At 39.8% G+C, this 15,881-nt stretch overlaps 2 protein-coding genes and 1 long non-coding RNA gene across 7 annotated transcripts in view; 2 read left to right on the top strand and 1 right to left on the bottom strand.

The window, feature by feature from the left end:
• The window catches only part of LOC119911600 (coxsackievirus and adenovirus receptor homolog), a 127,488-nt gene that overhangs the window by 47,325 nt on the left and 64,282 nt on the right, over window positions 1-15,881 (top strand). The gene's annotated exons all lie outside the window — the stretch shown is intronic.
• On the top strand, window positions 5,005-6,652 carry LOC119911677. Its single transcript, XR_005445959.1, has 3 exons — window positions 5,005-5,226; window positions 5,426-5,469; window positions 6,611-6,652. It is a non-coding gene; the product is annotated as an uncharacterized LOC119911677 (long non-coding RNA).
• LOC119911593 lies at window positions 10,005-14,647 on the bottom strand. Its single transcript, XM_038730503.1, has 11 exons — window positions 14,552-14,647; window positions 13,791-14,023; window positions 13,016-13,194; window positions 12,831-12,924; window positions 12,379-12,723; window positions 12,179-12,296; window positions 11,976-12,067; window positions 11,758-11,872; window positions 10,741-11,013; window positions 10,423-10,599; window positions 10,005-10,339 (listed from the first exon to the last, which is right to left on the bottom strand). The coding sequence occupies exons 1-11, from the start codon at window positions 14,556-14,558 to the stop codon at window positions 10,152-10,154; spliced, it is 1,821 nt and encodes a 606-aa protein (XP_038586431.1). The 5' UTR covers window positions 14,559-14,647; the 3' UTR covers window positions 10,005-10,151.

Genomic DNA, 15,881 nt, shown 5'->3' with positions numbered 1-15,881 from the left:
AATCCTCTAAATTAATAACGCTGACGTCACGGGCGATCCCAAGGTCCATTGCGATTTTCCACTCGTAAGTAGAAGGGTTCATTAATAGAGATGGATACTCTTCTTACATTTACACATCAAAAACGGTTGGATCAGGACAAGAAATTGTGTTTAGAAACTTTAGATTTGTAAGGTGGCCCTTTCTTATGACGAGAAATGATAGAAGACATTATAAAAATATAGCTTGAACTGCACCAAATGTGCAAGCTAGCAAAGTTAGCTAAGTTAATTGAAATCAAGTTCATTTTTGTCGCATATTATCATGTAAGGTACAATCATAGGGGAATGTAAGATTTTCAGATTTTTATTACATAGCCCTCAACTATCCTGTAGAAAATTCATGGCATAGAGACTAATAAGTGCATGGTTATTGTTGCAGTGACACTAAACACTAAACAGTTAACCTTAAAGTTAGCTGCTCAATCGTTCTCATTGTTTTGGTAGAAAGCAATTATGCCAATAAGTTATGTTGTGTTTGTTTACACTGTCTTAAGTGCACTCTAGAAAATGTGTGTGTGTGTGTGTGTGTGTGTGTGTGTGTGTGTGTGTGTGTGTGTGTGTGGTGTAGATTTCAAAATGTCTCGAAAGAAGTTCAGGCCTTGCCCCTCCTGCCAAGCACCTAACCAGGTGAGGGAAGGTCGAATAGAGCATTATGTCCAATATTCAAATATGTGGTTTTAAATGTTATACATTCTCATTATTAGGTCAATTGGACACTAAAGTATACTCCTACTAAACGACCCTGTATGATAAGTGTTCTGTGTTACAAAACAGTGATAATTTAAGGCATATGGTTGATATCATTTTGATTGCTTGTTTTGCACCAAATGCCATAGGCAACATTGATTTAGCCTGGGTGTCTCCTACATCTGCCACTTTCACTGTATGATAATAATAATAATAATCCTGTGTCAATCTAGAGATGCATATTCTGAATTGCATTGTGCTTTGTGTGTTCCTCTCTTTCCTGTATACAGCCAAATTAAACTGTATATTGATTCTACTTCTTCTCTGTGACTGTGGATCTGATGTCTCACTTTGGTATACTTTTACTAACACAGGTGAGCCGCAAAACCTGCAGCTCTTGTTTCGCAGCCATCTCCCAAAAAAGAAAGTAGCGGCCAAAAAAGTGACCCTGGACAGGAAGTGGGGGGAAAGGGTCTTAAAAAACAGAAATGCAGGAAGAGTGGTGGACTCTGCCCATATTGCAGTAAGTAGAAATGCTCATATTTCATTAAGCAATATGATTTGTTTCACTTTCATTAATATTTTGTGATAGGGCAAGGGCCTCATTTTACAAAAATAAGTTTAATTTGTCAGTGAATGAATTTGAGGTAGTCATAGATGGCATTGGTGTAACATATTATTTTAATTAATTTGTAATTTGCTTGACATGCATAGAATAGACTTTCTTTTGACCAGGCGCTCATGTACATTTGTTTACATATACTACCGGCTACATTGCAAATATAACCTTGCTTTAGTACCACACAGGTACTTCAGTATGCGTGTTACTGAAGTTTCTGTCTCTGCTAAAGGCAGATCACAGAATTCAGATCCAGAGTCACTATTAAAGACAGTCTTGCATGATTATGTAAGTAGATAACATGCTCTTACCTTGCACTACCACCCCTAGCATGTGAATATTGCATCGCACACTTATAGTGCCTTGCGCTGTGTTCATTTTAGAGAAAGTGCATGATGATGTGACAAAATAACTCAGGACATGTGTGAAAGCCATGCTGTGTGCAACATATGTGTTGTTAAAAGCAAGGCCATATTCTAGGTGTCCTATTACAAAGACACAACTTAAAAAAGTATTTGAATTACTACAGGGGAGATTAATGTCGGGTTAAAAGTGGAAAGGATTCGACTATACCTACTGGAGTAGGACCGAGACCAGGTTCTGTAGTGCAGCTGGCTATTTTATGTCCGTTGGTGGCGTTCCCAAATGAGTGTTTCTGTTAGTCCCCCAATCTACATTTGCCGTGGGCAGAGACAGGTAAACCGACCAAGGGGGGGAGGAGAGTGTTTGGATCAGGTGAATAGGTGGCCATAAAGAGTTAGTCCAGTCAAAATGTATTTTTATCATATTTTGTTTTGTGTGTGTCCAATCAATATAATTATTTTTGAAGGGTGTCAGGACTTTTTGTGTTCCCTTTAGAATCCCAGATTGCTAATTATTTGACCACCAGCATCCAGCACAACATTAGATGAATATTGGTTGTATAGAGCAGGGGTTCTCAAACTGTTTGTGCCAAGGACACTTTGTGTGGGAGAAGAATTTCCAAGGACCCCCTCATAATCAAAACAATTAAGCATATGCTTGCTACCATTTGTATACTTTGAAGCCATTTTTATTCTCTTAAGTTCATTATTCCGTGTTTTCTAGCTGGTGTGCACTTGGTCTTTAGTCAACTTTGGATTTTGAGTCACTTAATGATGTGGACTGACTCAAACATTTATCCATGTTCATCAGCTATCTTAATGGCAAATAAGCCAAGCTAAGCAGCAGGAGGAATGGTTCATCATGACCTGAGTGAAGTGATTCACAACAGATTGACTTGATTAATCATAATCACAAAAAAAGTTCAATGTTAATGTTTTAATTTATTAGTGCATTCATAATCAAGATTTTATATGTAGATTCTAGATCATTACATCGTCATTGATAAGCATTTCTTAACGATTAAGCACAACTTTCTCATTCGAAACAAATCCACTTTGAGAACCACTGGTATAGAGTACATATTTCACGAGTTCACACTTACATCAATTTAACAGAGTAAGATTATGAGTATTTGGCGTGCGGTCCGGGGGAGGTCTCCGAGCTCAGGATTTTTGCCTGAACCCAGAGTACTTCCCCCATTGTTATAAAAGTATTTAGGGCTAGAAGTGAGGAGATGGGGTGGTGGAGGGATGCTGTCAAACTGTCAACGGACAGAGCTAAGCTTGTTGTTATATATACACCTCTTAACTCGTTGATTGGATTGATTAGCAGAGTTTGCTCCACTCGTGTCTAATTGGGTTTAATTATCTGAACGTGCTCCTCCCGAACTTGTTAATAAAACATCATGTAATGTTCTAAGGGGAAAAGCTGTAAGGTTGGTCATGTAAGTTGTGTAGTTCGGGCGGCTGTGGCTCAGGTAGAGGTAGAGCGGGTTGGCTGTTAATCGGAAGGTCAGCGGTTCAATCCCTGGCTCCCCCTGGTTGCGTGTCGAAGTGTCCTTGGGCAAGATACTGAACCCCGATTTGCCCCTGGCGGCTGTTCCGCCAGCGTATGAATGTGTATGACTGGTGAATGCAGATGTAGTGTAAAAGCGCTTTGAGTGGTCGAAAAGACTAGAAAGGCGCTATACAAGTACGGAGCATTTAGCCCGATATTAGAAACATTAGCACTAATGTATTTAATGCAAATTTGTTTTCCAATTGGGTGGAAAGTAATGCAGTGGGAATAACTAATGTTTGCTGTCTGCATTTATTTATTACAGGTGAAAAAACTAAGTGCATTGGGCTATGTCCCTTCTATTTTTCGCAAAGAAAGATAAGGCCTCTGGAAAGTGGGTGTCTGATGTGGTGACCCATCTGCTACCCACTGAGGACAACCTAAAAATTGTGGCCACCATGAGAAAGGCCTACAATTTTGTATTGATCAAAGAAGGTAGGATTTGTGTAATTTAAGTCATGCCTGTTTTTTTATGATGGTGAAATATTGAAAATTAACATACTCATGCAATATTGTAGGGAACTCCACGACGACATTGCCCGATCCACACCCTCAGGCCCAGCCCGATCCACACCCTCAGGCCCTCCTCGATCCACACCCTCAGGCTCAGGCCCAGCCCGATCCACACCCTCAGGCCCAGCCCGATCCACACCCTCAGGCCCAGCCCGATCCACACCCTCAGGCTCAGGCCCAGCCCGATCCACACCCTCAGGCCCAGCCCGATCCACACCCTCAGGCCCTCCTCGATCCACACCCTCAGGCCCAGCCCGATCCACACCCTCAGGCCCTCTCGATCCACACCCTCAGGCCCAGCCCGATCCACACCCTCAGGCCCAGCCCGATCCACACCCTCAGGCCCTGCCCGATCCACACCCTCAGGCCCAGCCCGATCCACACCCTCAGGCCCAGCCCGATCCACACCCTCAGGCCCAGCCCGATCCACACCCTCAGGCCCAGCCCGATCCACACCCTCAGGCCCAGGAAAAGGAGACATTTTATATTTTATATTTACACCCTGTCTCTCTTCCTGTGAAGGAACAACCCCCCCCAAAAAAAGAAAGTCTAAGTTAACTGTGGTCTTAGCACACTATGTATGAATTTCTCCTTTTTGTAATCATTATTCATGAAATACAGAAATCTTTAGGTGAATTTAAGTGCAGTCAATTACCGTAGTTAATGTGAGTAATTTTCAGTGGCCAGTCTGATACACAAAGGAGTTTGTCCTCGCACGCATACCTTTCAGTACCGAACAAGCACACTCTAGGAGTAAAGCAATGAGCAATACACACTTGAGGAGAGATGAATACACACACACTCACGCACACATCAGTGGGCAGCCCAGGTAGCTTATCCCCCCCTATCACTGTTCACAATCTGCTTCAATAACCTTTAGGCCAGGCAGTAGGATAATTAGGCTAAATTTCGGCTATGAAATCACTGAATCTAATGGCTAAAGAGCAGTTCATTCCAGGAACTATAACGATAAAAGCGTCCAGACAGACTGACCAGCTATAAGCAAAGTCTCACCTTGTGTTAATAAATGTGATGGCTAAGATGTGATGGGTTCCTATTGGTTGTTAGCTCTTCTTTTTGTTGTTCTCAAAATCGCTTTAAAAGCGATCCCCAACAATATTGTTCTCAATCTCGTTATAGTTTATCATATTAACGAGAACAATATTTTTTATATAGTTATCGTTTTTGGTGTGAATGGCCCTTTATATATGTATTCTTCAGTTATTTAGCTGTATTTTCTGACGTTTTCAAAGTTCAAGGACAATGCTTAAAGTTGTTCCCCAGGTTTTATGAAACTTTAAGTTTAACTTTAAGTTTAATTTCCAGGGTTTTTTTACATTTATGGTTAATTAATATTATTATTATTATTGTCATTTTAAGGTTGCCGGAAATGTAGTAGGCAAAAAGTTTTCAAATATGACTCCATAACAGGACGAAGGATAAATGAGGTAAGAAATATATTTTTCATTAGGCTGTCTGATCATCTCTCCATTGTCTGTGGCTCATCTGGCATTTCACATATCACAAAATACTGACCATTTAAGCATTGGTAATTTGAGTCCATTTAAGTTCAACTGAAGGCCAAGTGGCCTTGCCCCAAAAATTATGAAATTCAAAACCTGATTATATGTTTTTGTCTTTCTGTAGGGGCAAGAGGAAGTAAGGGTGAAATGGTTACCTTGCTCTGCATGGTAAGTACTGCTTTATATTGGTTTATATTGCCTTCATACATGTACTCTTTTTCCACTTTTTACCATCTCATAGGTAGTGGATAAAGGTTGAAATTTATATTGTAGCACACACAACTTTAAATGTACAGGTGGGTCTCAAAGTTTTGCAACCAAAAAGCAGCGTTGAGAGAATTGTCATGTCCACTAGGTTTTAGGTCCAGCGTCAATGCAGCCTTCTACCTGGAGATTTTAGAGCATGGTTCCATCTGCTGACGAGCTTTACGCACATGCTGATATCCTTTTCCAGCAGGACTCTGCCCCTGCCACAGTGCGAAAACTGCAGTAACTGGGTTGCTTAGCATGGTATTGCTGTGCTTAACTCGTCTCACCTGAACCCCATAGAGAGGACAAAGATAGAAACCAAACCCAACATTAGAGACAACTTCAAGGTCACTATCAAAGCAACATGGGCTTTTATAACACCTCAGCAATGCCATACACTGATGGCCTCCAACCACACCACACCGATGCAGGAATTTGTGCAAAAGCAGCCACACCAAGTATAGAGTGTATGCATTAACAATTTTTGATAAGTCAGAGTTGTTCATTTATTTTTGAAAGGTCGACATTTCTGTATTCCTCTTTATTATAATGTAGTGAGTTGATTGATTTTTTTATTTTTTTTCATGAGCTGTAATCAAGATTAAATCAACACAAATTGCTTCAAATGTTGCACAATATTGTAATTGTAGACCCATAGGGTATATACCAATATACCAATTGGTATAGGGTGGAATAAATGCAGTGTCAAATATTGTCTACAGGATTTAGCCACTTGCTCTTTTCAGTACTATGCATAATTCCCCCGGTGTAATGTCTATGTAGGAAGTAGACCTTCACCAATATATTGGCAGAACATCAGTATCGGCCAAGCTCATCCTTGTTGACTGATGTCAGCTATTGACTTTCTATGACTTTATCTATGAGAGTGGCTGATGTTTATCTGTTACATTTCATCAAGCACTATATATGTATAGGTTTTATAAAAACAATGAAATACAAGACCGTACAATATTTTTTGAAAATATTTATGCTGTGAAACTATTGTTAAAATGGCTCCTGTTTTCACTGTTCTAATGTTATTTTTTACTGATACTTACAGTGGAAAAATCTGGGAGGAGACATGGGAGCCGGCCTGCCAGTTTCACCAGGTGCCAACCATGTGTAATGTCACACATTGGTCTGTAATTCAATGAGTTAAATACCTGCTATGAGATGTCAAGTTTGCCGTTACGGGCCCAGCCATCCTGCTTGCGGATGTGACTACTTTAGATGAGGAGGAGCCGCGTTACACACTTTCAATGGTTTCCACCCTAACATGCTGTCATGCTGTTTTTATTTATTTTTTAATTATTGATTTTTGTTAAAAGCTGTGTTCAAATAAATCGATGTATACCTTTATTTCTGTTTGTCTTTCCATTCACCTTGTGGTTTAGCCAATCATCTGAAGTCTTCAATGCATCAAATGATATATTGTAATGTGATGCACAAAGTATGTAGGAAGGTGGGACATGTTTTCATTCATATTAATTGACACCATTAAGGAACCGTTGATTCCACCAGCTAAACCATACATTTTCTGTAAAGGGTAGCTGAGGTAGGCAGGGGTGGATAAATGAACAGGCTTACCAGGACCAGAGGTCAAGAGGGTCCAGAAGCCTCTAAAAATTTGAAAGCATGCTTTCTAATTCAGGAAGTTTTCTAAAGGCAAGGCACATGAAACCCTGGCTGCTGCACTGTGGCCTTCCATTGACCTTGATGCACTAAATGTGTGTGTTCAAGTCTACCCCGGATGGGTAAAAGCAGAAGACTATATTTTTTTACTTTTGTTATTTCAGTCTATATGGGCCAATCTGGGTTTCTTGTTTATATTTTTAAAACTGTCAATATTCATTTAGATGTTATGGTATTTATTTATTTTAATATTTCGGTCTTATTTACGGTGAAATAATACAGTATGCTGTAATACAGAACATATGATCCGAGCTAGACGCAAAGACTCCACAATGCAATGCGGGCATTCATTCACAGAATCGGTTGTCATTGGTTGTCACCAGCAACAACAAGTTGCTCAGCTTTGTACCAGCCGCAATACCAGAGAAAGGACTTTGGTAATACCGATTACCGACCGAAGACTCCGGAAGTGACGTAGTATGTGCCGCTCGGCGGATAAGAAGATAAAAAAATATATTTGTGCAAAATTGACTTAATTTATTTAATATATGCTTTTTTGGAAATGTTCTAGATTTCTAAGAAATGTGTTTTTGCACTATTGTAAAACATTTCTTGAATAAAAAGATAAAAAAATACACAGTATTCGTAATATTGATGTTTTTGTCTAACGTTGTATTTGAGGATTTAAACAATAAAGATAACAATAATAATAAAATACAGTTTAATGTATTTGTCTCATGTATTGTGTGCTCGTCGGCCGGCGGCAATCTGCAATGGAATGAAGCCCATTCACGGCCATAGTTACATAGTTACACGAACATGTCCCCCCACCCCCACCCCGGAATAACTACACATAAGCACTCGCTTTGTGTGGCGCGTCTCTTATGGGAGTTGTAGTTTTAAAGTATATTGGTATATTTCTCACAATTAAGTTAAAAGTGTAAAATTTTGGATACCCCTGTGTTTTTTTGGGATGGGGAACACACTGGTGTTATCAGATTTCAAAAAATGAATCGTTAAATAGGTGAGATAGCTTATTTCCATATTTGACAGTGCTTATACAGTGGGTAAACTTTGGTGACCATATCTACATGACAGCAGAGGCCCAGAGCTTTATATATAAATGCTGGTCTTATGTGTTTAGCACCTTCTGTTGCTAAATTACAAACCAAGATGGACTGGGTTCAAGGTTCAGAGGTCAATGCTCTCTGCAATGCTCTTCTGGCTGTACTTCCATCTTGTGCAACTAAACATCTACAAATGATCTGGAATGCTGCAGCTCGTCTTGTCTTCAACGAGCCCAAAAGGGCCCACGTCACTCCTCTGTTCATCTCTCTGCACTGGCTGCCACTCTCTGCTCGCATCAAGTTCAAGGCCTTGACACTTGCTTACAGATCGACCACTGGCTCAGCTCCCTCCTACTTTCACTCGCTCTACGAGTCTACACCCCCACCAGAAGCCTACGATCGATCAATGAGCGACGGCTTGTGGTACCATCACACAGAGCCACAAAATCACTCTCTAGAACATTCTCATTCACAGTTCCATGCTGGTGGAATGATCTGCCCACCCTCATCCAGAATGCAGAATCCCTGACAGCATTCAAAAGACAACTGAAAACTCATCTCTTCCGAAAGCACTTAACATAGGTGCCTGTAGGAGCAGAGCTGGTGGATTGGTTCATCATTTATGACTTCTAATACCTTCTGACCCATGTCAAGACCCTTTCATCAACTTGTGAAATGGTTGAATGAGATATGCGAGTTGTGTCTGTATGCTGTAAGCCGAGGAAGAAGTGTGCCAAAAATGCCAAAACACATGTTGTATACTGTATGTACACTAACCCTAACCCATAATATGCTCTCATGTTTTTTCCCCTTTAGTCTCTGCTATTAACATTTATCAACCACAAAATTTTAAAACCAACCACAAAATTGCTTTTTTAAATAACTATGCATGGAAAATAAATAAAAAAAATGCTTCTCTTTTTATAGTTTTATTTTTTTGTTTTTCACAACAGTACAACAAATCCAAATTAATCAAACAAGCCATTAGGCTGTATTTTTAAACACTCAACTGTAGTTTTTTTTAAATATAGTATATAAGGCAAATCAAAGTGCTTAGGTCAGGAAATGTAGTTATTAAAGCAAGTCTTGAAGTAATTCAACGACACTTCCCAAATAAACATCCAAATTCAGAAAAATTGTTTTGTGTGTATATAATAACCACTATAGTGTCTATAATTAAGTCACATTTTCAAGTCTTGGGCCAGTTTTTGCATTTGTTGAACCTCTATGTACCTTCACTGCACATGAGAAGCAGCTGAATAAGTCCTGTCAAGGGTGCTTTCAGAGACCATCTGTAGCAGGTGAGTTGATGCAAGAGTCCAAATTCAGAAGAAAATGGGGTTGTGTGTCCATGTAAAACTGTCAGAAAACTCAGATTTGCCACAGCAGATGACATCAGTGGAATTATGTTTATTATTATTAGTAAAATACATATTTACACCTTCCTGTAAACTTTTCTGCACATAGTTTTGTTCTACCATAAACAGAAGACGACTATTCAAAAAACAGTTTCTTAAATTAATTTCAGTTTGTATAACTACATTCATTATTATTGTTGTAATGTAACATGTAGATATGATAATTACTATTATTCAAGCATATCTGACTTACAAACAGTGTTTCCTCTTTGTTGATTTGACCGTGGTGGCCCCCACAGCAACATTTCGAGATGGTTCTCACTGCGGAACATGAAATCCATGGGGAGGAGTCGGATCCAGTCGGATTGAGGTGTTACTGAACATTTCTGCCCCCCCACGGTATCAGAAATAGGGCGACGGCAGCTTTAACTGGTGATTTTTTTGGACCTGCCCCCACTACTAAAAACAAACAAACAAAACACTGACAAATATAAGAAATCGAACCAAAAGTGAATAACTGGTCATTTATCACTTCGAGAGCTCCTCAAACTGACAGTTCAGAATCACTGTCGTATCCATCCCAATCATTCTGGAAGTCCATACTTGTTCCAGTCAAAACTTGAGCATAGCAGTCTCTTGCATGCTTCATCATTCTGGTGACTTCTTGCTTCTTTCTCAAAGTTAAACTGAGGAAACCCTTGATCCCTTCTTCATTTAGAGCCCACAGCTCACCTTATGGGAGTAAAACAAAAAATTATCAGAAAAAAAATTACAATGTAGAGTATAGTATTACAACACATTACTTAAATACGTACTTTGCAATGCCTCACTGGAAAGCTGGGATGACATCTCCTTGAGTGTGTCTGCACGAGTGGAGAGAGATTTCCAATGCTTTGCCATCTCAGAAAGAACAATCTTCTTCTCCTCCTCAAGTCTCCTTATTGCCATCACAACATCAAACGCCTTCCTCTTGATTTTCAAATCTACAGCGTCTGGGATACAGTTGTGGAAAATAAGTAAATTGTAAGTATGATTATTTTTCAAATAATATTTGAGATAATCTGGGATAAGGCATAATTGTTTTGTGCTACTATGTGAATCAAACAAAATTGTCAACAGATTTGTGTACATACCACCATGTGAAAGTTGCCATGGCCAAACTGTCTCGTCAGAGAGAATGATGTCAAAGACGATTCTTTCTGTATCTGGAACCATACTGTTGTATTTTTCAACGACAGAGCTAAGAATGGCCTTCTCCTCTCTGATTTTGCGCCGAATCCGGGCCCGACCTTTGCTGCCATCGGTGTCTTTGTAAAGGCGCTGGGACCTTCTTTTAATGCTGGCCACCAGCACCTCCATTCTACTGGTCACCGCGTCAAGATCGGCATTCTTTTGGGATGTTGTTGCTGAGAAGAAAAGAAGTGTAAACATTTCACTTACATTTTCATGGCAGTAACTGAAACGAGCTAAGTCTCAGTGTAACACAGAACGCCACAGGGAAGTCATAAGGATTACCTTAACCTCTTTGCTGCTTTTTTTTCTTTATAAAAAAAAGCTCCTGGAGGAAGGACAGGTGAGTCTCAATATTCATTTCATATTTATTAGCGTGTAGAGGAAGTATGTAACAGGGTACCAAAGAAAATGACAACGTAGCCAAGATGGGATCCGCTACCTGCAAGAAATTTCGGAAACACTTTATTTTACGGTGTCCTTGTTACATATGTTACATGAACTTAAAATAGTAATAACAATAAATTATGCATAATTACATGTAACTAACCCTCAACCAAATCCTAATCCTACCCTAATCCTATAGTAAGTGCATGTAGTTAATTAATATTACTCCATATATAAATTTATAATTACACTCTAAGAAGGACACCTTAAAATAAAGTGTTGAATGTCACCGAAATGTCCAATGTTCCAACTTTTGGATTGTGCACCATTCAGGTACTTTCAGGGCACTTTGTTTTGACATGATTTCCAGTGTGCATGCACTACATACTAAAATTTGGCATTTTAACTGCACAAGTAAATGACCAAGAAAACAGTGTATGTATGATTTCATTTTAAAACAGTAATTACTTGCAGAAGCATGTCTCCCATTATTCTGCAGAACTGAGACATTGAAATAATAGTATAACTATCACCTTCTGCCCACTCCTTAATATCAGTGACCCAGCCCTCAACTTCAACCTGTGTCACTGCCAGCTGGATTTTCATGCTTTCCAGATCCTGAAGTTGGCTTTCCAGGCGTTTTGCGGCCTTCAAATAACAAAAAAAAGAAATGAAATAAAAATGTTATACCTACAAAAATATACAATAGAAGGTATTTACAATATAAGAAAATAACAATACTCATCTCTACCTTCTGATATCGGCAGGCAAGTGAAGCAGCCAAGTTATTAAACTTTTGCTGATTCCAGCGCATGGCCATCAGTGTAAGCATGTCTGTACGTCCTGAAAAAAAAAAAAAAATACACTAATCTGTGTTGTACCACATGTCCCTCACTGGCTACAATTTTCTTGTAACACTTTCAATCTAAGTAGTGCAGTGTGTGGTTACCTTACCTGCTTTGGACATGTGCTTTGTGGTCACAGCAATCCTAGAGAGGAAGGCGTTACACTGCTCAACCTCCTCCCCAAGTGTCAATCCGGCCCCTTGCTGGTAAGCTCCACTCCATTTAACCTATTGAAGAAAATACTTAAAAGCTGCCAACATACCTTTCAGGTGTTTAGGGACAGTTAATGACATGGTAATGTTTTCTTACCTCGCATTTAAAATCATGGGCTTTGGCATGAAACACTGAGAGGAATGGTTTCATGCTCAGAAGGTGCTGGAGCTCCTGGCAGCTTTTTATCACTTTGTGGAGGTAGGGCCAGTACTTGCAGGTTACATCCATGGCAAAAAAGCTTATTGACTTATTTGCCAGCTTGTTCTGCAGGTAGAGGGGATAAGCATATATTTCTCCCCTGAACATGTTGAGAGCGCCGAGAAAAACTCCATGTCGACAGACCGCAAGCTCAAGTCCCTCCTCATCAATTTTACTAGAGGATCTCTGAGAAGTTTCCCTGGCAGCTGACCACTCCCCTCCACAGACACCTCTTCCAGAGACCTACAACATGGAAAAAGGTTGATATAAATAGTCAGGACTCACCCAAACAATGTCAACTGTAAAATGTTATTGGTCGTGTTTTTAGAAATATTATACAACAAGTTTACATGGTTGGTGTTGGAATGAATGTAATCCACAAATCTTTCTACTTCATCATCTTTTGCAATGAAGATGCCATCAAATAAGGCTTGTTCTTCAGATCTAATTGAAAGAAAGGTACACATTGACCTTCAATATGACACAGCAAAGGTTACTTTAACAACACTGCAAATTACACACATTTTGTAAGTACCTTGCTGTGTTCTTAAAGCGGTAGTGCTTGCGATTTCCATCCACAGAAACAGCAAGCATGTCTGGGGTGCATGCAGGACAGATAAAATGCTCCTCCCTGCAGATCTTATCCACTTCAAATTTAACAGCCTCCCACTCCAAAAAGCTTTTTCTGAAGCTGTCTGCTGTGATCTTCCCAGTCTGTTTCAGAACAGTAAAACATGTCAACATAATTCACAGTTAAGTTAACTAAAGTTAATAAGGTCAAAGGTGACACCAAATCCTCCTGCATCGAGCCTCCACAGGCAGTCGCTCAGCCCAGTGGATCTTTGGAAGTCTTTATCTCTTTGTATGTCATGGACAAAAAACATCACGACCAAAGTCCCCCCCAAAAAAGACCACAGCAAACTCGACTCCCACAGCAAACTTCACCAATGTCTTTATGGACCTATTTGTTTTTTTTCTGAATGCAAACTGCATGACTAGGATGTGACATCACTACTTGATCTTATACACAGGTCTAATGTTTTGAGTGATTGAGTTGATAAATTGCTCCAATATTTTTGTACATTTAGTGTATGAATTTAGATTCTTTACTGAGTGGTAGTTTTTACACAAAGACTTTGAATCTTAGATGATGTTCTATTAATGTATCGAGTCCAGCTGAATCACTGTTTTGATTTCATCAACATGCTCCAATTATAATAATCAGTGTGTTGATAATGTCACCATAGTCGTTCTGCGATACACATCAATACTAGTACTAGTTGTTAGTGATTCCCACCACTCATACTCACACGGCCAAAGCGGACAGTTCGTTGATCAAGCATTCTTAAGAATGCTTGGCAGGACAGTCCTGGTGCTGCCATCTTCAATTCTTCATAAGAACAAAAAACATCTGTAGCGTACACCGTGGAAAAGTGAAGGGTAGCAGGCCAGTAGTCATTACGGACTAAGTCATCCACTCCAGCGCTCCATGTGGCTTTGCATGCCTCACATTTCATCTCAGGCATACTGAGATCATATCGTCCTGGAAAAATCAGGAAAAGTAGCTTACATTACTATCACCTATGTAGTACATTCAGAACTAATAAAACTTAAAATCAGACATCTGGCAGTCTCTCATTTGTCAAGTGCCTCTTTTGTGAGACAGAACGCAAAACTGAACATCCCTCCTGCCTATCCTGGGTCTTTCACAAGCGGGAGATGCACATAAGGTTATAGATGCGGGCGGGAGTGGGACTAAAACACATTATTGCGGAACGGGACAGAATATTGTGGGAACGGGGGGGCGCAGGACTGAAAATCCTGCCCAGCACAGACCACTATAGGGAACGTTTGAATAGAAATAGGACACATTTACAAAGCCAATAGCACTGCCTTGTTTTTTTTTCTATTCAAATAGGACAATGAAAAGTGGCAGGAAGCGAGTAGGAGAGCCCTATGGGGTGAAATCAGGTTAAAGTCCAACCCAGGTCCCTATGGGCACTTTGCCCAGAATGTGATATGGACGCTAAAGCCACTTGATCTGTTTCTCTTAAGTTCATTTTATTCTTACCATTCATTGTAACCACAGCAACAACTTTTCCTGTGTTGACACTCAACGATCCCGGAGAACAACTACATATTTTTTTGGGAATCTCCAACGGCACAATACACACTGAAAGACACATCATATGCAGGGATTAACAACATGCATCATCCTATGTACTAACTGGGAAGTATTCTGCAATCATTTTCTTTTTCTTTTTTATCAATGATTTGAAAAGCTTTAAAGATAAAGGTCATTAAGTGTGTTTCAGAGAAAGTACTCAAAACATTCCTGTGAAGCCTATTACACTGTAAAGTTATTTAAATAAACTGAGAATGGGACTAGTGCTGCACAATATATAATTGCACTTTTTCTGACAGATAAAGCGATTACCATTTCCAATTCAATTTTTGAGTGTATGATTTGATTCAGTTCAATATTCCAAATGTCTCTTTAATTTGTGCCACCCCTGATAAGTAAGCACAGCCAGTGTACAAGACTAACACCCACTGACCGACTGAAGTTCACCAATCAGAATTTTTGTCCCCTTCACACACTACGCACACCCACCAACCAGAAGTTGCACAGTCAAGGAGGATGACGTGAATATAAAAGTCAAATGTCACAAATGATATTTGAAGATTTTACCATTAGGCAGTTGCGTTGGATCATATTGCAATTACGATTGCAATAATTGTGCAGCCCTAAATAAGACACTCAAAGAAATAGAGCTTACCACAGTGGGAAAGAGCCCTCTCCACGACACAGGTTGTTGGAGGCAATGGCTGAAAGAATCCAGCTATTGTTGCATCCCTGTTGTGGAACACATGGTTTCGGTGTATACTGACATCACAATCAGCACAAAAGAATGGTTGTGGTCGGCAGTCACGACAACGGACAGCAGCTGCACTGCTGCCACATTGTTGGCAGATCTGAGTGTTCACATTTTGTTGTGCCACCATGGTATTCACCAGACAGGGTCTCTCTTTCTCCCACCTCTCTGAGAGGAGACTTTTTCTAGTAGACCAGTCTGAGGAAGCTTGTGGTGGTGCTGGTGCCGTTTCCTGATCATCCAAGTCATCACCCTGTGAGTGGTTTAGCTCTTCAAGGAAAGTCTCTGTTAAAATAGTACATCATATTTAAAAACAATTTTCTACACTATCAAAGTGTGCAACATGTTGTCGGTTATTCTGTCGCAAAAACATGTAATTTACATTCTAATTATTAGAATCTATAAACATAATGAACTAATAGACACAAAATAAAGAACATACCAACAGTGTCAGGGGGACAGTAGTTGGTTATCTCAAAGCTGTTGTCCAACATCCTAGTATGAGAACTAGACTTACGACTGTAG

This window comes from Micropterus salmoides, unplaced genomic scaffold, assembly GCF_014851395.1.
Source record: "Micropterus salmoides isolate LMB-PRFRI ecotype aquatic unplaced genomic scaffold, ASM1485139v1 Ms_hic_scaffold_2, whole genome shotgun sequence".
NCBI lineage: Eukaryota > Metazoa > Chordata > Actinopteri > Centrarchiformes > Centrarchidae > Micropterus > Micropterus salmoides.
The sequence above is the reverse complement of the archived record's forward strand: the minus strand, read 5'-3'. Positions and strand labels throughout refer to the sequence as shown.

Bases quoted from the DNA above. Each gene is read 5' to 3' on its own strand.
- LOC119911593 (XM_038730503.1), bottom strand. The intron at 10,600-10,740 runs GTATGTACACAA...ACTGTATCCCAG, and splicing joins ATGGCAACTTTCACATGGTG to ACGCTGTAGATTTGAAAATC. The intron at 10,340-10,422 runs GTACGTATTTAA...TACTCCCATAAG, and splicing joins TTCCAGTGAGGCATTGCAAA to GTGAGCTGTGGGCTCTAAAT.